Consider the following 27,823-nt stretch of genomic DNA (forward strand, 5'->3'; position numbering starts at 1 on the left):
TAAACTGTTTACACCATTCACAAAATAAAAGTGCATAATATTTTTGTTTAATTCGGAACAGGACTAATGTTAATTTATTCACATAAATAGATTTATTATTCCAGAATACTTATTTCTGGCACAGTCGTATTGATTAGCGTTTTATAATAAATTCGAAAGGATTTGCAATAAATTTGTTTGTTGAAAGACGCTTCTATGATTTAAAGCGGGGGAGTCGTCACACGCGCATGCTTCAGATGGCCATAGCGTATCATTGTTTACAAACAAGCGTCTACCCATGAAACTTTGCGTATTTATCGTGTGTTGTTATCGACGCTTGGGACTCAAAACCCGCGCGTGCGCAGGTGACTACCCTCCCACTTTAAATACTAATTCGTGGCAAAACATATTTAAAGCGCTACAAACTTACTACGAAATGAGTTATAATATTTGTAATTTACGCGATTGTAATAATTTAGACTTATAAGTTAATCACTCTTGATATAGGTGTTACATTAGTCATTAATCATTCCGTCACACATGCCGTTTTATTGATTGGTACTTGGTATTGCACTCGAGGTTGTTTTTAGTCACCGAAGTGGCTTTTATTCCCAAGTAGGAAAATAATTGCGTTTATCAACACTAATCTGACACATGCGTGGTGCAGCGACCATCGCCCTTTAATGCATTCAACCCTAATGCAACGTTCTTACCAATCATATTGCTGTGGCAAATGTATAGCACTAAAACAGTTGATTATCAAATGTTTCTCGTCTTTTTTGTTTTTCCAGAATCTACACTTGGTAATGTAGACTGCTTGATCACACAAATAAATTTGGTCGGTGTCAAGCTGACCATGAGAAACACCACAATCAGTCTATTTCTTATCCTTCTATTTTGCTAGTCTGTATACGTGATTTTGTGCACAAAATTGTATACAAAGCTGGATGCTATACACATCTTTATTGCGAGAGTGTTTATCACCTTGTCCATATCATCGTAACTGAAGGTATACGAGAAGAAAATGCATATCTTTGTTGCTGGCTTCATCATAATGCAGTACTTATATGATATTGCTAAGTTAAATTTTGTACGTGTTCCATGTGTATGGGTGTGTGTCTGTTCCACTGATATCTAAACGAACGATTATTGGATTTTGATGAAATTTGGTAGACCTGATTCGTAATATTAATGTTTAATTTTGTTTTCATTTATTGTGTTTGCCACGTTTGTAAAATTGTATATTGTGCAGACTTAATTGAATGTATTACTTGTTTCAAGTTACTCAAGGTGGCACGTACCACAACTGGAATGAGAGCTACTATTGTAGCACTAAGTCTAGTCTTTGTGAACATGTGAATGTTTATGGATTTTATATGCTTTTGATCTGAATGGCAACAACGTATCATATCATTACTACGGACCAATTAGGAAAGTGAACGACCTCAATACTCCACACAATTTTTCAACAGAATTTCAAACATTGTAAACTTTGCACGAGAAGAACATTTTAAGATTAGTCACAGATAAATGCAATAAATGAATAATAATAATATTAATAATAATAATAATAATAATAATAATATTAATAATAATAATAATAATAATATTAATAATAATAATAATAATAATAATAATAATAATAATAATAATAATAATAATAATAATAATAATAATATATTCTTTTTGCAATGATTTTGATAATACCTATAGACATGTTGACAGGTCAAAGGTTATTGACGTCATTAACCTGTTATTACGAGAATACCTCAAAGTATGCACGAAGACAGTACAGCTAGAGTATCGATCGACGCGCAGGAAATGCGCGTGAATGAAAATAAATTCGTATGCCTTGACATGGTATTGTTTCGAGTCAAATACGGTAAGCATTAGCAAATTTGTGACTGGAATATAACTACTGTTCAACTACCAAGGTCATATCGAATGTTTTTGGAAGTCGTTGTCCTAAATAACTATTAAAAAATAACGTACTCGACGTTTCAGGAAGTGTTCTTTAGTGTTCAAGCGGGGTTGATTTTCTTGTCACTGAAGGCGCTCTTCATGGAGTACTGATTTCATTGATACGCGGGTAAATACCATCGTCCGAATAGCACGGTTTTGGTGACGACTCATTACAGACTCCGCCAACCCGTGCGGGATCAGCCTGTTATGTTAAAATGTTATGATTGGAAGCGCCTGTTGGAAAAACATCCAAATAGACGCTGTGTTAAGCATGATTGCGCGGTAACCTAAAGATCAAAATGTCGGAAATGACGATGTGTAGTACGGTCACTTCAATTTTTTTTCTAATAACTGTGCGTGTGGAGCGTGTTTGGGTTGTTTTCCAAGCCCCAAAAAACGGTGCTGCATTTTTTCATCCAGTTTTTGACAATTTGTTATGCCAACGTTGCATACTTTGTCAGCAAAGTGACAAATGTTTATAACTCATCTTTTTTCAGGTTGTAATGCCTAAATTGCATGGTTTTAATGATCGGTGAGATTTTTTATCTTGAAAAACTGCGCGATCTGTTCTGCTTGGGTCGCCATTTATGACATTTATTTCGGTACGCAATATAGAAGGAAATTGATGTTTAAACGGTCCCCAGAGGGCGCTCCCCGCATACCGCTATGGCTGTGTGTAACTGGACAGAGTTTCGTCAGTCTGCACTACGCGTTGCCACGTTAGCATTTAGAAGCGTTGTGTTCTACACTCCTTTCATTCAGTTTTATTTCCAAGGTAGATATTAACAAGAATATTTTTGAAGTTTAAATTTGATTTGATTTGTTTATTGCAGCAAGCATATTCGTAGATATACAACTCCATTAGATATATAGGGGTGAAACCCGCCACCTTCCCTCAGGTGCATTCGAGCATGTGGCGGGTGCAGATTTCCAGAGGTTTTTTAGTCCCGTCATTATTCTGTTTTTTTTTTTTTTATTTCTGTTTTTTTTTTCTGCACGGCTTATGCACCGCTTACAGGGATCGCAGTTTTTTCTATTTTATGTACGATAGTTACTCGTGTTCAATTTCCTCATCTATGTATACATTGTTACTGCACAGATTTGTTAATAACCCTTGAGATCCGTGTGCTCGTTACAATGGTACTACACTATGATAACCAGTGTGTGCGTGGTTCTATGGTGTGCCAGTATGGTGAGAGGAAACGTAAAAAGACCCGCTCTACTGTATTTTGATACAAAATAGATGATTGGCTGTTTATTTTTGTCGCATCTCCTCATCCTTGTCGTTCAGGGCGCCTATTAAATACACACTGTACTGATCAATCTGCCAAGGGTTAGTTTGGAGGGGTGACTAGAGACAAACATTCCTTGGCTGGCAAGGAGGGTAAATATACACTTCGCCGAGAGTTTGTTCGAAACTTTGAACGTTTCAAAGTAAATCGATATAATTTCACGATATAATAAATTTAATGATAAATGAAGTTTAGAAATATTGAAGAAGTAAACTGGCTCTAAAATTGCGTAAATCTGCAATACGTTTACGCGGCTAGTTTCTGCTTTAGAAGGCGATCAACGCGCGATTGTATTGCGTGAATGGACGTTCTTTTGCAAGCTAGTAAAACCTTACACTGTAAATTACGCGGGACAAACAGCATTTTATTATCGTTATTATGTGTTAATTTCTGTTTTAAGATTTCTCTCAAGTAAGTAATCGCTATAAATATTAAATTTGCATAGGAAATTGTTTTGGGTCAACCAAACTAACCTACTACATACACTTCCAATCTACCTCGCATCATCACCTGACAATGTATTGACTCCACGCTACCATAGCGACCTTTCATATGCAAATGCAGGAGTCACCTCAGTTCATCCATGGAAATGTATAACCTTCCATGGTTCACCGCACATTTCCACTGTATTGCAATATACATGTACACCAAACAATTCTAACCCGCCGCTCCACAATATATATATACGAATTTTGGATTTCACTCAAATTAATTAGGGCTCTAATCAGTGAATAACCGGCAACACCATTCTTACAAGTCTGTCGTGAATTTCGTATTGGAATGTATATATATTGTCAGTGGTGCATTTCCATCATTAATCAACCTTCGAGCTTGCTCGTGTCAGACATGCAAATTTAGTTCATGCGTGCACTACCAACACTGTAATAAAAAAAGCAGGGTTTTAAAATGCCTATCGCCCCAATTTTACTATCCGCGATTATCCAAATGTTATTAACTAATTAAAAAAAATACAAACACATAAACAAGGCAGAATTAATAGACATACATGTATTATGAATACGTGACTACGATTATACTTATAATTCAGCGGATAAAAGTAATTATTATCTATTTGGATTAATTAACTTTATCTATTAAGTTTCTTTTTTTACTTTCTCTTCCTGTGATACTTTTAAACAGAATTAGCAAAATTTAAATAAAAACCCAAACAATTGATCAGCTGTGCTGATCTCCAAATTATCTGCACTTTGTCAGTAATAAGATTAATAAAATCGTCATGAATTTCCTCACACAAAATTACACAAATACAATACACAAAATTTGAAAATTGGGTTCGGAACAAATGTGTATGATATCATACAGGTGGTATGCATCACCTTCATTTGCGTTCACCCCTCCAAAGTATGGCAGCTGTCCGGAGAGATTTTGGCGAGTGGTGGAGCAGGCTGATGTGGATTGGCGTGTAAGATAGAGTAAACATTGGACGAGGTAACCCTGCCAACTCGCTGAGAATACCAATGCAGTTATGTACTTTGTCCACACTATAAGATAAAGTGGACTGTAAGTGATATATGGTTTGAACCCATCCAGAAACAAAAGACTAGTACGCCCCAAGAGACTTGAAATTCTCAATAGCCACAGATGAATAGACATCTATAAATAGAGACGACACACTGCATATAATTGCAGTAGAACACATTTTACACATTCAATAATGCCACGATCAATTCAAGGAGAAAGAAATGCAACAACTTTTCGGAATTTGGATCGAAACATCAATTTAAGCAAAATTTATACTTGTACTAGTAAATGAGAAATAGTATAATTTGATTGTTTGGAGATTTACGTACTTGGAAATGTTATCAAATAATGATACACGTCAGGGTACAGAATGTTTGGCCATGCTTTGGGGTTGTTGGCCCATTTATCCGCCGTATTTTTTTTGGCACATTTCAAGTCCAACCACAGCTATCTTTGACATATAACCAGAGATCTCGCCAGCCCAACGGGAGTGCCGGTCGGTCATGAATATTAATAAGAAATATGAATATTAATTAGCATGAATATTAATGAGTTCGGTCGCAGTGCAAACATTATGTTTTACAATTTAGAAGAGTTTGAATTCAAAAATGAAATATATTCGAAATGCAAATGCTGCAGACTAAAAACAGAACCAAATATGAATATTAATTAGCAATGAATATTATTGAGTTCGGTCGCAGTGTAAACATTATGTTTTACAATTTAGAAGAGTTTGAATTCAAAAATGAAATATATTCGAAATGCAAATGCTGCAGACTAAAAACAGAACCAAATATGAATATTAATTAGCAATGAATATTATTGAGTTCGGTCGCAGTGTAAACATTATGTTTTACAATTTAGAAGAGTTTGAACTAAAAATGAAATATATTCGAAATGCAAATGCTGCAGACTAAAACAGAAACAAATATGAATATTAATTAGCAATGAATATTAATGAGTTCGGTCGCAGTGTAAACATTATGTTTTACAATTTAGAAGAGTTTGAATTCAAAAATAAAATATATTCGAAATGCAAATGCTGCAAACTAAAAACAGAACCAAATATGAATATTAATTAGCAATGAATATTATTGAGTTCGGTCGCAGTGTAAACATTATGTTTTACAATTTAGAAGAGTTTGAATTCAAAAATGAAATATATTCGAAATGCAAATGCTGCAGACTAAAAACAGAACCAAATATGAATATTAATTAGCAATGAATATTATTGAGTTCGGTCGCAGTGTAAACATTATGTTTTACAATTTAGAAGAGTTTGACTTCAAAAATGAAATATATTCGAAATGCAAATGCTGCAGACTAAAACAGAAACAAATATGAATATTAATTAGCAATGAATATTATTGAGTTCGGTCGCAGTGTAAACATTGTGTTTTACAATTTAGAAGAGTTTGAATTAAAAATGAAATATATTCGAAATGCAAATGCTGCAGACTAAAACAGAAACAAATATGAATATTAATTAGCAATGAATATTAATGAGTTCGGTCGCAGTGTAAACATTATGTTTTACAATTTAGAAGAGTTTGAATTCAAAAATGAAATATATTCGAAATGCAAATGCTGCAGACTAAAAACAGAACCAAATATGAATATTAATTAGCAATGAATATAATTGAGTTCGGTCGCAGTGTAAACATTATGTTTTACAATTTAGAAGAGTTTGAATTCAAAAATGAAATATATTCGAAATGCAAATGCTGCAAACTAAAACAGAAACAAATATGAATATCAATTAGCAATGAATATTAATGAGTTCGGTCGCAGTGTAAACATTATGTTTTACAATTTAGAAGAGTTTGAATTCAAAAATAAAATATATTCGAAATGCAAATGCTGCAAACTAAAAACAGAACCAAATATGAATATTAATTAGCAATGAATATTATTGAGTTCGGTCGCAGTGTAAACATTATGTTTTACAATTTAGAAGAGTTTGAATTCAAAAATGAAATATATTCGAAATGCAAATGCTGCAGACTAAAAACAGAACCAAATATGAATATTAATTAGCAATGAATATTATTGAGTTCGGTCGCAGTGTAAACATTATGTTTTACAATTTAGAAGAGTTTGACTTCAAAAATGAAATATATTCGAAATGCAAATGCTGCAGACTAAAACAGAAACAAATATGAATATTAATTAGCAATGAATATTATTGAGTTCGGTCGCAGTGTAAACATTGTGTTTTACAATTTAGAAGAGTTTGAATTAAAAATGAAATATATTCGAAATGCAAATGCTGCAGACTAAAACAGAAACAAATATGAATATTAATTAGCAATGAATATTAATGAGTTCGGTCGCAGTGTAAACATTATGTTTTACAATTTAGAAGAGTTTGAATTCAAAAATGAAATATATTCGAAATGCAAATGCTGCAGACTAAAAACAGAACCAAATATGAATATTAATTAGCAATGAATATAATTGAGTTCGGTCGCAGTGTAAACATTATGTTTTACAATTTAGAAGAGTTTGAATTCAAAAATGAAATATATTCGAAATGCAAATGCTGCAAACTAAAACAGAAACAAATATGAATATCAATTAGCAATGAATATTAATGAGTTCGGTCGCAGTGTAAATATTATGTTTTACAATTTAGAAGAGTTTGATTTCAGAAATGAAATATATTTGAAATTCAAATGCTGCAGACTAAAAACAGAAACAAATATGAATATTAATTAGCAATGAATATTAATGAGTTCGGTCGCAGTGTAAATATTATGTTTTACAATTTAGAAGAGTTTGATTTCAGAAATGAAATATATTTGAAATTCAAATGCTGCAGACTAAAAACAGAAACAAATAAAGTATTGTTGCAATATTTATTTATTTATTTATTTATTAACACTTACTCACTCCCCGGGGGGAGTGGCAATGGTTACAGATAATAGTAAAAGTATTCAGTATTAATACACTAATAAGGAAGTAATAAAAATAAACTAATCTACGAAAACAGAATAATAATGGCAAAACAAAATAAAACAACTCCTTCTAAAATAAAGATTATATTAATCCCGTATTTGTTGTAAAATTTCAAATATTTGTTGTTATACTGTGCTATGCTTGGAGGGGCGGGGTGCATGTTTCCTGCATTTTGGGGAGCAAATTTGTGGTGGGTTTTAGTGACAAATACAGATGAGTGTTTCACCTTATTTTATCGGGGGCGACCGCCCGGTGCCGCCGCCACTGCGTAACTCGTGGTACTAGAGCTCCAAGGTTAAGAGTGGTCCATGTTGTTACGCGTACGATTCCCCCAACAAGGATGACGGACGCGTTACCAGGCATGTCACATGACCTGTAACGTAGGCATGTATTAGAGAAATTCCAACGCAATGCCGAGAACAGACGTTGTTGACTTGGTAATGAGGTGGTGTCGTCCACACATTGCTCTTTTCGGATGAGATATTGGCACTAGAAAACAAAATTTGCAAAATCTCGCGAGATAGCGTCGACGCTGAAAAAATACACTACATGTATTACGAGACCTCGAAGTTGGCGTTATTGGTTTCTTGGTGTATCCTGTCACGTGTTAGATTACGTACCATAGTTTAAAAAACTTTGGGTTTACTTTGAACTGACTGACTATTCCACGTGGCAGTAGTGTTCACGCAGGGATACAAGAGGAGACTATGAACTTGAAAAGGTGAGACTTTCACTATTCTAGGACAGGTCACGTTACGTTGCTCTAATGGCGCCATGACGTGCATTGTTGTACTTACCATGTTATACAATGGGATTTGTGCAAGCTGCCGTGAAACAGCGGTCGGGGAGCCACTGAAAACGGCTTAAATCGAGAAAACGGCACAAACTCAACTTTGAAGTACTCCTAACAACCACATATATACATGTTGCACATGTTGGGGTAATCTAGTTACACTGCTCAGGAAAGTCTCACAAACTCCCGCCTATGACTATCCAACAGTACACTTAGGGATTGTTTGTTTTCACCTTTGTTTCCATCGCAATGATATGCCAGGCGGTGAAAATGCAATGTCCGCCCTAAAATAATATAATATAATAATATTATAGGAACTACGGAATTGGGACGTTTGAGTGTGTACCCATGTATCCGCTCGAGTGTTGGTGATTCTTCGTATAGTTTGTCGTCTATTCTTGAAATGTTATTGATTTCATGAGAGAATTTGGTAGGCCTTTATACACCAACGATTTGCAAAGGTCATTCATCGAGGTCACAAACATACATCTAAACATCCAAGGTGTGCTATTTACTCGCCAATTGTTAAAAATGAAATAAGGAAAGCCATTAACTTACTTAAAAATAATAAATCCACTGCCGAGGATGAAATTTGTAACGAAATGTTAAAATATGGCCAACATTATTTTGTAGATGCATTACATAAGCTTTTCAATATTATCTATAACACAAATACCTACCCTCAGTCTCATATAGCTGTGGTTGCAGACCTGCTACGAGACAGCGGGTCCACGAGAGAGAGGTCCACCACAGCGCGATCAGTCAATCTTGCACGCATAGTTGTCTGATTGGTTGTTTGATATACAACGACGCGCCCACATATCTTCGCGTCATAAGTATTTGCCATATGATGGCGTCGTAATGCAGCTGTCCTGACATGGCGTTACCAAAGGAAGTGAATCACGCTGGAAATGTGCGCGGTGAGTATATGAAAACTGAAACTGTTTCAATTCGTGTATTAGCTATTACCCAACATTTTTATAATATGCACAGGGACTAGACACTTGTAAAACGTAGCTCTCGCTTCTGACATTTACCGTGACCGCCATTGCACGTTGTCTGAGTTAGCGCCAATGAATAGACTGGACTTTTAGCAAGTTAAATTAATTTAATAAATTCTTTCCATAAATGTAGATGCCAGTGTACCAAGTGTTGTCACAAGCCTGGATGATCTACTGACAAAATTACATCGATGCAATGATGATGAACATTGCTCATGTAAAAAATGGCACTGTGTGGTCATAAAACTGACAAATATTTACTGAAAAAACATTTGAACAGTGTGTACTGTTCAAGACTCGAGTTTCAAGGCAAGTGTAACTTTTATTCGCTTCAGACTAATAATTAGTCTTGCTACTTCAGTAAGGGGTTGCATATGGTGCAAATTGCTATGTATTTTCTTAATTTAAAGGATCTTTTTAAATCGTTTGTAAATTGACTTTGTTGCTTCTCGTGTGTGGGATATTTATAGAAAAAAAAATCATTAATTGAAGGAGTATCTTGGAAGTTTGAATTTAATCTGGCGTCTGCACCCATGTTTGAAAATAAATTATCTTGGTTGTGTTAATTCTGTAGGTATTGCTTGTATTTTGTGCAAGTGCTTCATTGCAAAAATGAAGACTCCTCGTCATTGGCATTGTCCATTGTGCTGACAAACATTTTCATAATGTTCCAAGTTGAGTGTACATCTTGATGGTTGTAGTTGTGGTGATTTAAATGTACAGAGCAGTGAAATTGAAAGATTTCAAATTGGAAAGAAAGTGAGAACATCAGATGATGCTGACGGTAATTAAAATGATCTTCTATTTCTTCACCAGTGGTATGCCTTGACTATGCAATAGGAGATTGTCTGTGCCTTATCCATTTTGTTGATTTTTATATTTTACTTCACTCAATTAATAATTAACAATAGTTACAGAAATTTAAATTGGCATGCCACTACACACATGAAATACACATTTTTACTGATGTTCAAAATAGTGTGTACACATACATTTAAATTATCTGTTGTCTAAATAGTACTATTTTGTATAAAGTTAATACATCTATTTAAACAGCAATGGAATGAGTCATTGTTGCAAAGACCTTGTAGGTAGGCCATCTGTTCTGGCACCCCACTGTCCACAGATATGTTATGCTCATAAAGTAGAATTTGTATGTGACATGGGTAATTCTATGTCATCCTTGATTCTTAATCCTTTATGTTGTAATTAAATCTCTGAATATTTTTAGCCGTATTGAGTGTAGAATATTATATTCACTTTTAAAATCTAGAGTTGTCAATTTTGATCTATTTTATAAAAACTCTTAATTTTTGACAAAATCATAGAGATCATATTCATAACTTCAACGATAACAAATGTAAAGAAGGTTAACATGATAGCTATTATTTACAGAATGTTTAGGATATTTGAAAACTACAGTATTCTGAAAAATGTAAATGTTGCTGCAAATAATTTTGTAATGGTGAGGCGGAGTCGGGATGTTCCTATTATTGAATGTTCGGTATGTCTGTCACATAATTTGTATTATTTATTAAATTAAACAAAATAAACTCTGAGGCAACCTTATTCATTTTTTGCAGGTTCTATTAGAAACTCGAAAAAGAAAGTTACCCATTGCAAAAAGTGATGACGCCATCAGAAAAAATAAAGTATCAAAGATGTTGTCACCTCTACAGTCTGAATGTCCCACTTAAGGTATGGTAATGTTGAGAAAGAACTTGAACACACACATTACCAGGAAACATTCCAAAGACAACATGTTAGCTCTTCCAACCTTTACTGTCTTCACAGTTGATAAAGCTAAAGGTGTTTTTAGCCTTTTGAGTGGGCCACATTACTTTGTAGACATGTAGTGGTGATAGGCCTTCATTATAATGGCAATAGTGGTACCATTACTATGTCTGCAGACTAGGTCCACGAGAGCGTGATTATTGTCTGCGAACACATTATACTAGTGGTTATGAAATTATTACAGGTCTATCATATCCAGGTAGGTGTAGTAATTACATGTACTTTGTAGACATGTAGTGGTGATAGGCCTTCATTATAATGGCAATAGTAGTACCATTACTATGTCTGCAGACTAGGTCCACGAGAGCGTGATTATTGTCTGCGAACACATTATACTTGTGGTTATGAAATTATTACAGGTCTATCTCATCCAGGTAGATGTAGTAGTTACTTTGTAGACATGTAGTGATGATAGGCCTTCATTATAATGGCAATAGTAGTGCCATTACTATGTCTGCAGACTAGGTCCACGAAAGCGTGATTATTGTCTGCGAACACATTATACTAGTGGTTATAAAATTATTACAGGTCTATCACATCCAGGTAGGTGTAGTAATTACTTTGTAGACATGTAGTGGTGGTAGGCCTTCATTATAATAGGAATAGTGGTACCATTACTATGTCTGCAGACTAGGTCCACGAGAGCGTGATTATTGTCTGCGAACACATTATACTAGTGGTTATGAAATTATTACAAGTCTATCATATCCAGGTTGGTGTAGTAATTACTTTGTAGACATGTAGTGATGATAGGCCTTCATTATAATGGCAATAGTAGTGCCATTACTATGTATGCGGACTAGGTCCACGAGAGCGTGATTATTGTCTGCGAACACATTATACTAGTGATAATGAAATTATTGCAGGTCCATCACATCCAGGTAGATGTAGTAATTACTTTGTAGACATGTAGTGATGATAGGCCTTCATTATAATGGCAATAGTAGTGCCATTACTATGTCTGCAGACCACGTCCACGACAGCGTGATTATTGTCTGCGAACACATTATACTAGTGGTTATGAAATTATTACAGGTCTTTCACATCCAGGTAGGTGTAGTAATTACTTTGTAGACACGTAGTGATGATAGGCCTTCATTATAATGAGAATAGTGGTACCATTACTATGTCTGCAGACTAGGTCCACGAGAGCGTGATTATTGTCTGCGAACACATTATACCAGTGATAATGAAATTATTACAGGTCTATCATATGCAGGTAGGTGTAGTAATTACTTTGTAGACATGTAGTGATGATAGACCTTCATTATAATGAGAATAGTGGTACCATTACTATGTCTGCAGATTAGGTCCACGAGAGCGTGATTATTGTCTGCGAACACATTATACCAGTGATAATGAAATTATTACAGGTCTATCACATTCATGTAGGTGTAGTAATTACTTTGTAGACATGTAGTGGTGATAGGCCTTCATTATAATGGCAATAGTAGTACCATTACTATGTCTGCAGACTAGGTCCACGAGAGCGTGATTATTGTCTGCGAACACATTATACTAGTGGTTATGAAATTATTACAGGTCTATCATATCCAGGTAGGTGTAGTAATTACTTTGTAGACATGTAGTGGTGATAGGCCTTCATTATAATGGGAATAGTGGTACCATTACTATGTCTGCAGACTAGGTCCACGAGAGTGTGATTATTGTCTGCGAACACATTATAATAGTGGTTATGAAATTATTACAGGTCTATCACATCCAGGTAGGTGTAGTAATTATTTTGTAGACATGTAGTGGTGGGTGGGCCTTCATTATAATGGGAATAGTGGTACAATACTATGTCTGCAGACTAGGTCCACGAGAGCGTGATTATTGTCTGCAAACACATTATACTAGTGGTTATGAAATTATCACAGGTCTATCATATGCAGGTAGGTGTAGTAATTACTTTGTAGACATGTAGTGATGATAGACCTTCATTATAATGAGAATAGTGGTACCATTACTATGTCTGCAGATTAGGTCCACGAGAGCGTGATTATTGTCTGCGAACACATTATACCAGTGATAATGAAATTATTACAGGTCTATCACATTCATGTAGGTGTAGTAATTACTTTGTAGACATGTAGTGATGATAGGCCTTCATTATAATGGCAATAGTAGTGTCATTACTATGTCTGCAGACTAGGTCCACGAGAGCGTGATTATTGTCTGCGAACACATTATACTAGTGGTTATGAAATTATTACAGGTCTATCACATCCAGGTAGGTGTAGTAATTACTTTGTAGACATGTAGTGGTGGTAGGCCTTCATTATAATAGGAATAGTGGTACCATTACTATGTCTGCAGACTAGGTCCACGAGAGCGTGATTATTGTCTGCGAACACATTATACTAGTGGTTATGAAATTATTACAGGTCTATCATATCCAGGTTGGTGTAGTAATTACTTTGTAGACATGTAGTGATGATAGGCCTTCATTATAATGGCAATAGTAGTGCCATTACTATGTCTGCGGACTAGGTCCACGAGAGTGTGATTATTGTCTGCGAACACATTGTACTAGTGGTTATGAAATTATTACAGGTCTATCACATCCAGGTAGGTGTAGAAATTATTTTGTAGACATGTAGTGGTGATAGGCCTTCATTATTATGGCAATAGTAGTGCCATTACTATGTCTGCAGACCAAGTCCACGAGAGCGTGATTATTGTCTGCGAACACATTGTTGGTTATGAAATTATTACAGGTCTATCACATCCAGGTAGGTGTAGTAATTACTTTGTAGACATGTAGTGGTGATAGGCCTTCATTATTTTGGCAATAGTAGTACCATTACTATGTCTGCAGACCAGGTCCACGAGAGCGTGATTATTGTCTGCGAACACATTATACTAGTGATAATGAAATTATTGCAGGTCCATCACATCCAGGTAGATGTAGTAATTACTTTGTAGACATGTAGTGATGATAGGCCTTCATTATAATGGCAATAGTAGTGCCATTACTATGTCTGCAGACCACGTCCACGACAGCGTGATTATTGTCTGCGAACACATTATACTAGTGGTTATGAAATTATTACAGGTCTTTCACATCCAGGTAGGTGTAGTAATTACTTTGTAGACACGTAGTGATGATAGGCCTTCATTATAATGAGAATAGTGGTACCATTACTATGTCTGCAGACTAGGTCCACGAGAGCGTGATTATTGTCTGCGAACACATTATACCAGTGATAATGAAATTATTACAGGTCTATCATATGCAGGTAGGTGTAGTAATTACTTTGTAGACATGTAGTGATGATAGACCTTCATTATAATGAGAATAGTGGTACCATTACTATGTCTGCAGATTAGGTCCACGAGAGCGTGATTATTGTCTGCGAACACATTATACCAGTGATAATGAAATTATTACAGGTCTATCACATTCATGTAGGTGTAGTAATTACTTTGTAGACATGTAGTGGTGATAGGCCTTCATTATAATGGCAATAGTAGTACCATTACTATGTCTGCAGACTAGGTCCACGAGAGCGTGATTATTGTCTGCGAACACATTATACTAGTGGTTATGAAATTATTACAGGTCTATCATATCCAGGTAGGTGTAGTAATTACTTTGTAGACATGTAGTGGTGATAGGCCTTCATTATAATGGGAATAGTGGTACCATTACTATGTCTGCAGACTAGGTCCACGAGAGTGTGATTATTGACTGCGAACACATTATAATAGTGGTTATGAAATTATTACAGGTCTATCACATCCAGGTAGGTGTAGTAATTATTTTGTAGACATGTAGTGGTGGGTGGGCCTTCATTATAATGGGAATAGTGGTACAATACTATGTCTGCAGACTAGGTCCACGAGAGCGTGATTATTGTCTGCAAACACATTATACTAGTGGTTATGAAATTATCACAAGTCTATCATATGCAGGTAGGTGTAGTAATTACTTTGTAGACATGTAGTGATGATAGACCTTCATTATAATGAGAATAGTGGTACCATTACTATGTCTGCAGATTAGGTCCACGAGAGCGTGATTATTGTCTGCGAACACATTATACCAGTGATAATGAAATTATTACAGGTCTATCACATTCATGTAGGTGTAGTAATTACTTTGTAGACATGTAGTGATGATAGGCCTTCATTATAATGGCAATAGTAGTGTCATTACTATGTCTGCAGACTAGGTCCACGAGAGCGTGATTATTGTCTGCGAACACATTATACTAGTGGTTATGAAATTATTACAGGTCTATCACATCCAGGTAGGTGTAGTAATTACTTTGTAGACATGTAGTGGTGGTAGGCCTTCATTATAATAGGAATAGTGGTACCATTACTATGTCTGCAGACTAGGTCCACGAGAGCGTGATTATTGTCTGCGAACACATTATACTAGTGGTTATGAAATTATTACAGGTCTATCATATCCAGGTTGGTGTAGTAATTACTTTGTAGACATGTAGTGATGATAGGCCTTCATTATAATGGCAATAGTAGTGCCATTACTATGTCTGCGGACTAGGTCCACGAGAGTGTGATTATTGTCTGCGAACACATTGTACTAGTGGTTATGAAATTATTACAGGTCTATCACATCCAGGTAGGTGTAGAAATTACTTTGTAGACATGTAGTGGTGATAGGCCTTCATTATTATGGCAATAGTAGTGCCATTACTATGTCTGCAGACCAAGTCCACGAGAGCGTGATTATTGTCTGCGAATACATTATACCAGTGATAATGAAATTATTACAGGTCTATCATATGCAGGTAGGTGTAGTAATTACTTTGTAGACATGTAGTGATGATAGACCTTCATTATAATGAGAATAGTGGTACCATTACTATGTCTGCAGATTAGGTCCACGAGAGCGTGATTATTGTCTGCGAACACATTATACCAGTGATAATGAAATTATTACAGGTCTATCACATTCATGTAGGTGTAGTAATTACTTTGTAGACATGTAGTGGTGATAGGCCTTCATTATAATGGCAATAGTAGTACCATTACTATGTCTGCAGACTAGGTCCACGAGAGCGTGATTATTGTCTGCGAACACATTATACTAGTGGTTATGAAATTATTACAGGTCTATCATATCCAGGTAGGTGTAGTAATTACTTTGTAGACATGTAGTGGTGATAGGCCTTCATTATAATGGGAATAGTGGTACCATTACTATGTCTGCAGACTAGGTCCACGAGAGTGTGATTATTGTCTGCGAACACATTATAATAGTGGTTATGAAATTATTACAGGTCTATCACATCCAGGTAGGTGTAGTAATTATTTTGTAGACATGTAGTGGTGGGTGGGCCTTCATTATAATGGGAATAGTGGTACAATACTATGTCTGCAGACTAGGTCCACGAGAGCGTGATTATTGTCTGCAAACACATTATACTAGTGGTTATGAAATTATCACAGGTCTATCATATGCAGGTAGGTGTAGTAATTACTTTGTAGACATGTAGTGATGATAGACCTTCATTATAATGAGAATAGTGGTACCATTACTATGTCTGCAGATTAGGTCCACGAGAGCGTGATTATTGTCTGCGAACACATTATACCAGTGATAATGAAATTATTACAGGTCTATCACATTCATGTAGGTGTAGTAATTACTTTGTAGACATGTAGTGATGATAGGCCTTCATTATAATGGCAATAGTAGTGTCATTACTATGTCTGCAGACTAGGTCCACGAGAGCGTGATTATTGTCTGCGAACACATTATACTAGTGGTTATGAAATTATTACAGGTCTATCACATCCAGGTAGGTGTAGTAATTACTTTGTAGACATGTAGTGGTGGTAGGCCTTCATTATAATAGGAATAGTGGTACCATTACTATGTCTGCAGACTAGGTCCACGAGAGCGTGATTATTGTCTGCGAACACATTATACTAGTGGTTATGAAATTATTACAGGTCTATCATATCCAGGTTGGTGTAGTAATTACTTTGTAGACATGTAGTGATGATAGGCCTTCATTATAATGGCAATAGTAGTGCCATTACTATGTCTGCGGACTAGGTCCACGAGAGTGTGATTGTCTGCGAACACATTGTACTAGTGGTTATGAAATTATTACAGGTCTATCACATCCAGGTAGGTGTAGAAATTACTTTGTAGACATGTAGTGGTGATAGGCCTTCATTATTATGGCAATAGTAGTGCCATTACTATGTCTGCAGACCAAGTCCACGAGAGCGTGATTATTGTCTGCGAACACATTGTTGGTTATGAAATTATTACAGGTCTATCACATCCAGGTAGGTGTAGTAATTACTTTGTAGACGTGTAGTGGTGATAGGCCTTCGTTATTTTGGCAATAGTAGTACCATTACTATGTCTGCAGACCAGGTCCACGAGAGCGTGATTATTGTCTGCGAACACATTATACTAGTGGTTATGAAATTATTACAGGTCTACCATATCCAGGTAGGTATAGTAATTACTTTGTAGACATGTAGTGGTGATAGGCCTTCATTATAATGGCAATAGCAGTGCCATTACTATGTCTGCAGACTAGGTCCACGAGAGCGTGATTATTGTCTGCGAACATATTATACCAGTGATAATGAAATTATTACAGGTCTATCACATCCAAGTAGGTGTAGTAATTATTTTGTAGACATGTAGTGGTGGGTGGGCCTTCATTATAATGGGAATAGTGGTACAATACTATGTCTGCAGACTAGGTCCACGAGAGCGTGATTATTGTCTGCAAACACATTATACTAGTGGTTATGAAATTATCACAGGTCTATCATATGCAGGTAGGTGTAGTAATTACTTTGTAGACCTGTAGTGATGATAGACCTTCATTATAATGAGAATAGTGGTACCATTACTATGTCTGCAGATTAGGTCCACGAGAGCGTGATTATTGTCTGCGAACACATTATACCAGTGATAATGAAATTATTACAGGTCTATCACATTCATGTAGGTGTAGTAATTACTTTGTAGACATGTAGTGGTGATAGGCCTTCATTATAATGGCAATAGTAGTACCATTACTATGTCTGCAGACTAGGTCCACGAGAGCGTGATTATTGTCTGCGAACACATTATACTAGTGGTTATGAAATTATTACAGGTCTATCATATCCAGGTAGGTGTAGTAATTACTTTGTAGACATGTAGTGGTGATAGGCCTTCATTATAATGGGAATAGTGGTACCATTACTATGTCTGCAGACTAGGTCCACGAGAGTGTGATTATTGTCTGCGAACACATTATAATAGTGGTTATGAAATTATTACAGGTCTATCACATCCAGGTAGGTGTAGTAATTATTTTGTAGACATGTAGTGGTGGGTGGGCCTTCATTATAATGGGAATAGTGGTACAATACTATGTCTGCAGACTAGGTCCACGAGAGCGTGATTATTGTCTGCAAACACATTATACTAGTGGTTATGAAATTATCACAGGTCTATCATATGCAGGTAGGTGTAGTAATTACTTTGTAGACATGTAGTGATGATAGACCTTCATTATAATGAGAATAGTGGTACCATTACTATGTCTGCAGATTAGGTCCACGAGAGCGTGATTATTGTCTGCGAACACATTATACCAGTGATAATGAAATTATTACAGGTCTATCACATTCATGTAGGTGTAGTAATTACTTTGTGGACATGTAGTGGTGGTAGGCCTTCATTATAATAGGAATAGTGGTACCATTACTATGTCTGCAGACTAGGTCCACGAGAGCGTGATTATTGTCTGCGAACACATTATACTAGTGGTTATAAAATTGTTACAGGTCTATCATATCCAGGTTGGTGTAGTAATTACTTTGTAGACATGTAGTGATGATAGGCCTTCATTATAATGGCAATAGTAGTGCCATTACTATGTCTGCGGACTAGGTCCACGAGAGTGTGATTATTGTCTGCGAACACATTGTACTAGTGGTTATGAAATTATTACAGGTCTATCACATCCAGGTAGGTGTAGAAATTACTTTGTAGACATGTAGTGGTGATAGGCCTTCATTATTATGGCAATAGTAGTGCCATTACTATGTCTGCAGACCAAGTCCACGAGAGCGTGATTATTGTCTGCGAACACATTGTTGGTTATGAAATTATTACAGGTCTATCACATCCAGGTAGGTGTAGTAATTACTTTGTAGACATGTAGTGGTGATAGGCCTTCATTATTTTGGCAATAGTAGTACCATTACTATGTCTGCAGACCAGGTCCACGAGAGCGTGATTATTGTCTGCGAACACATTATACTAGTGGTTATGAAATTATTACAGGTCTACCATATCCAGGTAGGTATAGTAATTACTTTGTAGACATGTAGTGGTGATAGGCCTTCATTATAATGGCAATAGCAGTGCCATTACTATGTCTGCAGACTAGGTCCACGAGAGCGTGATTATTGTCTGCGAACATATTATACCAGTGATAATGAAATTATTACAGGTCTATCACATCCAAGTAGGTGTAGTAATTATTTTGTAGACATGTAGTGGTGGGTGGGCCTTCATTATAATGGGAATAGTGGTACAATACTATGTCTGCAGACTAGGTCCACGAGAGCGTGATTATTGTCTGCAAACACATTATACTAGTGGTTATGAAATTATCACAGGTCTATCATATGCAGGTAGGTGTAGTAATTACTTTGTAGACCTGTAGTGATGATAGACCTTCATTATAATGAGAATAGTGGTACCATTACTATGTCTGCAGATTAGGTCCACGAGAGCGTGATTATTGTCTGCGAACACATTATACCAGTGATAATGAAATTATTACAGGTCTATCACATTCATGTAGGTGTAGTAATTACTTTGTAGACATGTAGTGGTGGTAGGCCTTCATTATAATGGCAATAGTAGTACCATTACTATGTCTGCAGACTAGGTCCACGAGAGCATGATTATTGTCTGCGAACACATTATACTAGTGGTTATGAAATTATTACATGTCTATCACATCCAGGTAGGTGTAGTAATTACTTTGTAGACATGTAGTGGTGATAGGCCTTCATTATTATGGCAATAGTAGTGCCATTACTATGTCTGCAGACTAGGTCCACGAGAGCGTGATTATTGTCTGCGAACACATTATACTAGTGGTTATGAAATTATTACAGGTCTATCACATCCAGGTAGGTGTAGTAATTACTTTGTAGACATGTAGTGGTGATAGGCTTTCATTATTTTGGCAATAGTAGTACCATTACTATGTCTGCAGACCAGGTCCACGAGAGCGTGATTATTGTCTGCGAACACATTATACTAGTGGTTATGAAATTATTACAGGTCTATCATATCCAGGTAGGTGTAGTAATTACTTTGTAGACATGTAGTGGTGATAGGCCTTCATTATAATGGCAATAATAGTACCATTACTATGTCTGCAGACCAGGTCCACGAGAGCGTGATTATTGTCTGCGAACACATTATACTAGTGGTTATGAAATTATTACAGGTCTATCACATCCAGGTAGGTGTAGTAATTACTTTGTAGACATGTAGTGGTGGTAGGCCTTCATTATTATGGCAATAGTAGTACCATTACTATGTCTGCAGACTAGGTCCACGAGAGCGTGATTATTGTCTGCGAACACATTATACTAGTGGTTATGAAATTATTACAGGTCTATCACATCCAGGTAGGTGTAGTAATTACTTTGTAGACATGTAGTGGTGATAGGCCTTCATTATTTTGGCAATAGTAGTACCATTACTATGTCTGCAGACCAGGTCCACGAGAGCGTGATTATTGTCTGCGAACACATTATACTCGTGGTTATGAAATTATTACAGGTCTATCATATCCAGGTAGGTGTAGTAATTACTTTGTAGACATGTAGTGGTGATAGGCCTTCATTATAATGGCAATAATAGTACCATTACTATGTCTGCAGACCAGGTCCACGAGAGCGTGATTATTGTCTGCGAACACATTATACTAGTGGATATGAAATTATTACAGGTCTATCATATCCAGGTAGGTGTAGTAATTACTTTGTAGACATGTAGTGATGATAGGCTTTCATTATAATGGGAATCGTGGTACCATTACTATGTCTGCAGACTAGATCCACGAGAGCGTGATTATTGTCTGCGAACACATTATACTAGTGGTTATGAAATTATTACAGGTCTATCACATCCAAGTAGGTGTAGTAATTACTTTGTAGACATGTAGTGGTGGTAGGCCTTCATTATAATGGCAATAGTAGTACCATTACTATGTCTGCAGACTAGGTCCACAAGAGCGTGATTATTGTCTGCGAACACATTATACTAGTGGTTATGAAATTACAACAGGTCTATCACATCCAGGTAGGTGTAGTAATTACTTTGTAGACATGTAGTGGTGGTAGGCCTTCATTATAATAGGAATAGTGGTACCATTACTATGTCTGCAGACTAGGTCCACGAGAGCGTGATTATTGTCTGCGAACACATTATACTAGTGGTTATGAAATTATTACAGGTCTATCATATCCAGGTTGGTGTAGTAATTACTTTGTAGACATGTAGTGATGACAGGCCTTCATTATAATGGCAATAGTAGTACCATTACTATGTCTGCAGACTAGGTCCACGATAGCGTGATTATTGTCTGCGAACACATTATACTAGTGGTTATGAAATTATTACAGGTCTATCATATCCAGGTTGGTGTAGTAATTACTTTGTAGACATGTAGTGGTGATAGGCCTTCATTATAATGGCAATAATAGTACCATTACTATGTCTGCAGACCAGGTCCACGAGAGCGTGATTATTGTCTGCGAACACATTATACTAGTGGATATGAAATTATTACAGGTCTATCATATCCAGGTAGGTGTAGTAATTACTTTGTAGACATGTAGTGATGATAGGCTTTCATTATAATGGGAATCGTGGTACCATTACTATGTCTGCAGACTAGATCCACGAGAGCGTGATTATTGTCTGCGAACACATTATACTAGTGGTTATGAAATTATTACAGGTCTATCACATCCAAGTAGGTGTAGTAATTACTTTGTAGACATGTAGTGGTGGTAGGCCTTCATTATAATGGCAATAGTAGTACCATTACTATGTCTGCGGACTTGGTCCACAAGAGCGTGATTATTGTCTGCGAACACATTATACTAGTGGTTATGGAATTACAACAGGTCTATCACATCCAGGTAGGTGTAGTAATTATTTTGTAGACATGTAGTGGTGGTAGGCCTTCATTATAATAGGAATAGTGGTACCATTACTATGTCTGCAGACTAGGTCCATGAGAGCGTGATTATTGTCTGCGAACACATTATACTAGTGGTTATGAAATTATTACAGGTCTATCATATCCAGGTTGGTGTAGTAATTACTTTGTAGACATGTAGTGATGATAGGCCTTCATTATAATGGGAATCGTGGTATCATTACTATGTCTGCAGACTAGGTCCACGAGAGCGTGATTATTGTCTGCGAACACATTATACTTGTGGTTATGAAATTATTACAGGTCTATCTCATCCAGGTAGGTGTAGTAATTACTTTGTAGACATGTAGTGATGATAGGCCTTCATTATAATGGCAATAGTAGTGCCATTACTATGTCTGCAGACTAGATCCACGAGAGCGTGATTATTGTCTGCGAACACATTATACTAGTGATAATGAAATTATTACAGGTCTATCACATCCAAGTAGGTGTAGTAATTACTTTGTAGACGTGTAGTGGTGGTACATGTAGGCCTTCATTATAATGGGAAGTGGTATACACGCACTTAAGCCGAAGCTTGTATATCGAGTGTACAAAATGGCCAACTGGAAGCCATTTTTTATCTCCACTGTTGACTTTCTCGAGCGGAGCTTATCATATGAGTGATTGTCCGTCTCCGTCGTCCGTGTCAATGTATTACTTTTTCGACTTCTTCTTGAAAAGTATAAGCCTGAATGCTTTGATACTTGGTGTATATGTACCCTGGGTAGACCTCTCTTAGATTTGAAAGTCCAATCGCTTTGATATTACATATATAGGTACTGCATGTGGATCTCTCTCAGATTTGTTCATTTCGTGATGATATATTTAATTCTCTAATTTTGATAAATATTTTTGTCATTTTTGGTAAAAAGTGATATTTTCGAGTTCTTGTTGAAAACAGCCTACATATAAGTCTACATATTGTTCGTTTTTTAATATCTTCTGTTCTTTAATTGAAATGTGCATTGCTAACAGCTGAGCTATCTCAGCCGACAGGCTGCTTGTTTTAAATGAGCGATTTGTTTCAACTTTGTATGAAGGTTTTACATGTTAGGTGTCTGATGTACGTCCAGTTTTGTTGTATTTTAATGGCCATTTTGTTTTTACAAATAAATCCCAGGGCAATCAATGCCTATCACTTGCAATGACTGATCACATTCAAACTCAACAAACATATCAGACATCATATCATGCACATGCACATGCATTTATTTTATGATTCAATTCAATTTAGCTGAATAGCTGCCATTTTAGTGCTAAAAATTCATCAAAATTAAGAATTTCTGCCATTCCATAGCTGGATTTGATTGCTTTGATATTATACATATAGGTACTACAGATGGTCTCCTCTCAGATTTCTTTGTGCTGATATCATCAGTTAATAATTGAAATGTGAATTGCTAGCAGTGGAGATATCTCAGCCAAGAGGCTGCTTGTTACACTTTTAGCTCCACTGTCAAGCGCAGCTTATCATAGGAGTGCTTGTTCGGTGTCCGTTATTGTCCGTGTCAACTTTTTAGCTCCGCTGTCGACTTTGTCGGGCGTTTTGCTTGGAATTTATTTTCACTGATTTTTTCATGAGTTTAATGTGAAAAAAAGTATATTCACTGGATTTTATTTTCACGGAATCATCCCTTCAGCGAAAATAGCGAAAATTAATTCCAAGCAAAAATAAAGTATTCTACAGTATTTGAAAGCTACAATTTATATTGTTTTGATACTTGGTGTATATGTATCTTGGGCAGACCTCTCTTAGATTTGTTCATTTCGTGATGATATCTGTAATTCTCAAATTTTGATAAATATTTTTGTAATTTTTGGTAAAAAGTGATATTTTCAACTTCTTGTTGAAAACCACAAGTCTGGTTGCTTTGATATTTTATATATACATAGGTACTACATGTGGACCGCTCTCAGATTTGTTCATTTCCTGATGATATATTTAATTCTCTAATTTTGATAAATATTTTTGTCATTTTTTGTAAAGTGATATTTTCGACTTGTTGAAAACTTCTCGATTGCTTTGATACTATACATATTGTTCATTTTCTAACGATATATTCAGTTCATTAATTGAAATGTCATTGCTAACAGCGAAGCTATCTCAGCCGACAGACTGCTTGTTCACTGACCTGATAATAGAACTATAGCATGCACTGTTTTATTGACTCCCGTGTGCAAAGCACAAAAGGGAGTCTTTGCAGTTACCCTGTCTGTATGTCTGTATGTATGTATGTATGTCACTTTTTTTGTTCCACCGTTATCTCAAGAACCACTAATCAAATTTTTGTGAAACTTGATGCGCAGAGTTGATTAGTTTTGAGTAAAAATCTATGAATATTAATTACCTAATTTGCATGATAATTAACTGATTTTAAGCTGTTCTATGACTGTTTCACTGATTGTTGAAGAACCACTCATTGGATTTCAATGAAACTTGGCACATGGATGCTCTGAATCAATACGCAGATTTGATTAGTTTTGGGTAAAAATCTATGAATATTAATTACCTAATTTGCATGATAATTAACTGATTTTAAGCTGTTCTATGACTGTTTCACTGATTTTTGAAGAACCACTCATTGGATTTCAATGAAACTTGGCACATGGATGCTCTGAACTAATGCGCAGATTTGATTATTTTTGGGTAAAAATCTGTTAATATTATTAATTACCTAATTTACATAATGATTAATCAATTTTCGGCTTTTCCACTGATATTTCAAGTACTAATCATAACGTGTCAATAAAACTTGGTATATATATGTCATATGACACTGCACAGACCTGATAGTTTTTAGGGCAATATCAGTACATATTAATTACCTAATTTGCATAATTAATTAATTTTCAGCTTTTGATATTTCAAGTAGTAATGATCATGTTTCAATGAAACTTGGTACATAGTTACTTGAGGACTGTGCAGAGACCTAATTAGTTTTTGGGTAAATATTTGTGCATATTAATCACCTTACTAGCATAGTTAATTAATTTTCAGCTTTTGATATTTTGAGTACTAATCATCACATTTCAATGAGACTTGCGACATAGATATTCTAGGACTGCAGAGACCTGATTAATTTTGGGATAAATAATTGTGCCTATTAATTATCTAATTTGCATAATTATTAAATTTTTTGCTGTTTTATGGCTGTTGCACTGATGTCTAAAAGCCACTCTTTGGATTTCAATGAAACTTTTAAAGAGTACCCATCACATTTCAATGAACCTAGGACTATACACCATATTAGTTTTTGGTAAATATTTATGCTTCTTAATCACCTAACTAATATAATTAATTAATTAATACTGATATCTCAAGTATTGATCATCACATTTGAATAAAACTTGGTACATAAGTGCTCTAGGACAATAGACTAATTTTGGGTTAAAATCTGTTCATATTAATTCTCTAATTAGCACAATAATTAATATTATTTTGGTTCTAATCACATTTCAATGAAACTTGGTACATTGTGCAGACCTTATTAGTTTTACACTTAAATCTGTTCATATTAGTTACCTAATTTGCATAATTAGTTTTCTGTGTTTCCATCAACATCTCAAGTTCAAGTAATTTTGAATTAATTTTTAATGCGTCTCCAATACTCTCAGCACACGGGAGTTCTTTCTAAGCTTTCTTTGATTTTCTATATTATTAAGTCACTTACACGATTTCTTCCAACTTAATTTCAGGTTTGCGACAAGATTTGTCATGGATGTATTATTGAAAGAGTCGATAGCTTTACTGGTATCTTTGAAGAAAAATATAACCATCAAAGAGGCGGATCTAATGTGTGCCAAAAGTGAAGTCAAATTCACATCTATGGTGTAGTAATTTTCAATGAAACTTGCTACTACTACATTGAATGAAATCTATGGTGATTCAAGTTACTGTAGAGGAAGTATTCACTGGGTTTTAATTTCAGAATATTTGATGTTGCAAGGATATTCACTAGGTTTTGAATTCACTGGATTGTGAAAGTTTACTGGGTTTTAATTTAGCACATTTAGCTGGGAAAATAAAACCCACCAAATAATTAAGCCCTATGCAGTAATAACTAATCATGTATGCAAATTGTGCCCATTGGAGGCCATTTTGTCTGTCAGCACAGTTTTTGCATGAGCATGTTGTGTACTGAATGACTTTTACTCTTATGAATATTATTATATGCATTCCAATTAGTATAAACAATTATATAATTAACGATGGTAATCTTTTTTTATATTTGTTGTGCAAAAACATCTTTGTTCATGGGATTCATACCAAGATTCCCCCTTACCAATAAATTCAGATGAAATTTTGTGTTATGATGATTCTCAGACCTGATTAGTTTGGCGTTAAAATCAGTGTATATGAATTTGCCAAATATGCACAAATTTCTGAGTTCATATATACCACTTAACAGATTTAAATAAAACTTGGGTCATATGTGATCTGGGTTATTTAAATGACAACATGTAATATAATCAGATAAAGGTGGCCAACCAAGCCTTGTTGTAGACAAAATATCATGAAGGGACCCGACACGGAGCCAATGTCACATAAAATGGAATGCGAATACTAAGGGTCGAGTAGTCACAATTTTTATTCCCCGTTTGAATGAAGTCTGAAAACAGGGACTTATAATTCGTCCGTCCGTCTGGAGTCGTATTTCAGAATCCTTCGGACAGATTTCGCTTATTCTCTGCATACATGTATGTCTAGTGCTTTATATGGGACATGTGCACATACAGTGGTTTAGCGATTTGATTCAAAATGGCTGACTGGCATCCATCTTTTTTTTTGAAAATTTGGACATGCTTTGTCAGTTGTCATTCAAACTTGGTACATAGTTTTTACATGTTAGGATACATGTCCAAGACAATTTCTTTCACAATTGGATCAAAGATGGTCGACTGGCAGCCATCTTGTTTGTTTTTTAAAATGTGGTATCTTGGACATGCTTTGTCAGTTTTCAAATTTGGCACATACTTTATAAATGTTAGGATACATGTTCATGACAATTTTTTTAAAAATCGGATCAAGGATGGCCTTACTACTATATTTCCAAGATTTATGTACCATTTTCATTCGTATTTGGCACATACATCATGCATGTCAGTTTGTTTCATAATCAGATCAAAGATGGCTGAATAGCAGTCGTTTTTATTTTTGGCCATATTACTTTCACTTGTGATCTATGTTTTCTTTGCTATGTCTTAAACCGGAGGGGTTGTCACGCAACAGCTGTTCGAATTTGATGTAAATATACAATCTGTTGTATTTGCCACTTGGGACTCAAGTTTCAAGGACGCATTCACGACAACCCCTCTGCTTTAATA

The 27,823-nt window shown here is 35.6% G+C and overlaps 1 protein-coding gene and 1 long non-coding RNA gene across 4 annotated transcripts in view; both read left to right on the plus strand.

The window, feature by feature from the left end:
* Positions 1–27,823, plus strand: part of LOC102801736 (CMP-N-acetylneuraminate-poly-alpha-2,8-sialyltransferase-like) — a 256,075-nt gene that overhangs the window by 149,139 nt on the left and 79,113 nt on the right. Inside the window, exons 1-2 of one of the 3 annotated variants that reach the window (XR_014929421.1) lie at positions 10,025–10,251; positions 11,051–11,093. Coding sequence is in view for 1 of the 3 variants with exons in the window: in XM_085499264.1 (XP_085355390.1) it covers positions 8,381–8,394 (14 nt within the window). In the remaining 2 variants the exon portion in view is untranslated. Of the gene's footprint in view, positions 1–7,987; positions 8,395–10,024; positions 10,252–11,050; positions 11,094–27,823 lie in introns of those variants that run through there. The other 2 variants (XR_014929420.1, XM_085499264.1) reach the window with 2 other exon arrangements.
* LOC146745920 (uncharacterized) lies at positions 9,313–10,004 on the plus strand. The gene is made up of 2 exons (XR_014929422.1): positions 9,313–9,386; positions 9,601–10,004. It is a non-coding gene; the product is annotated as an uncharacterized LOC146745920 (long non-coding RNA).

This window comes from Saccoglossus kowalevskii, chromosome 5 (genome assembly GCF_978046115.1).
Source record: "Saccoglossus kowalevskii chromosome 5, keSacKowa6.1, whole genome shotgun sequence".
In the NCBI taxonomy this organism is placed as follows: Eukaryota; Metazoa; Hemichordata; class Enteropneusta; family Harrimaniidae; genus Saccoglossus; species Saccoglossus kowalevskii.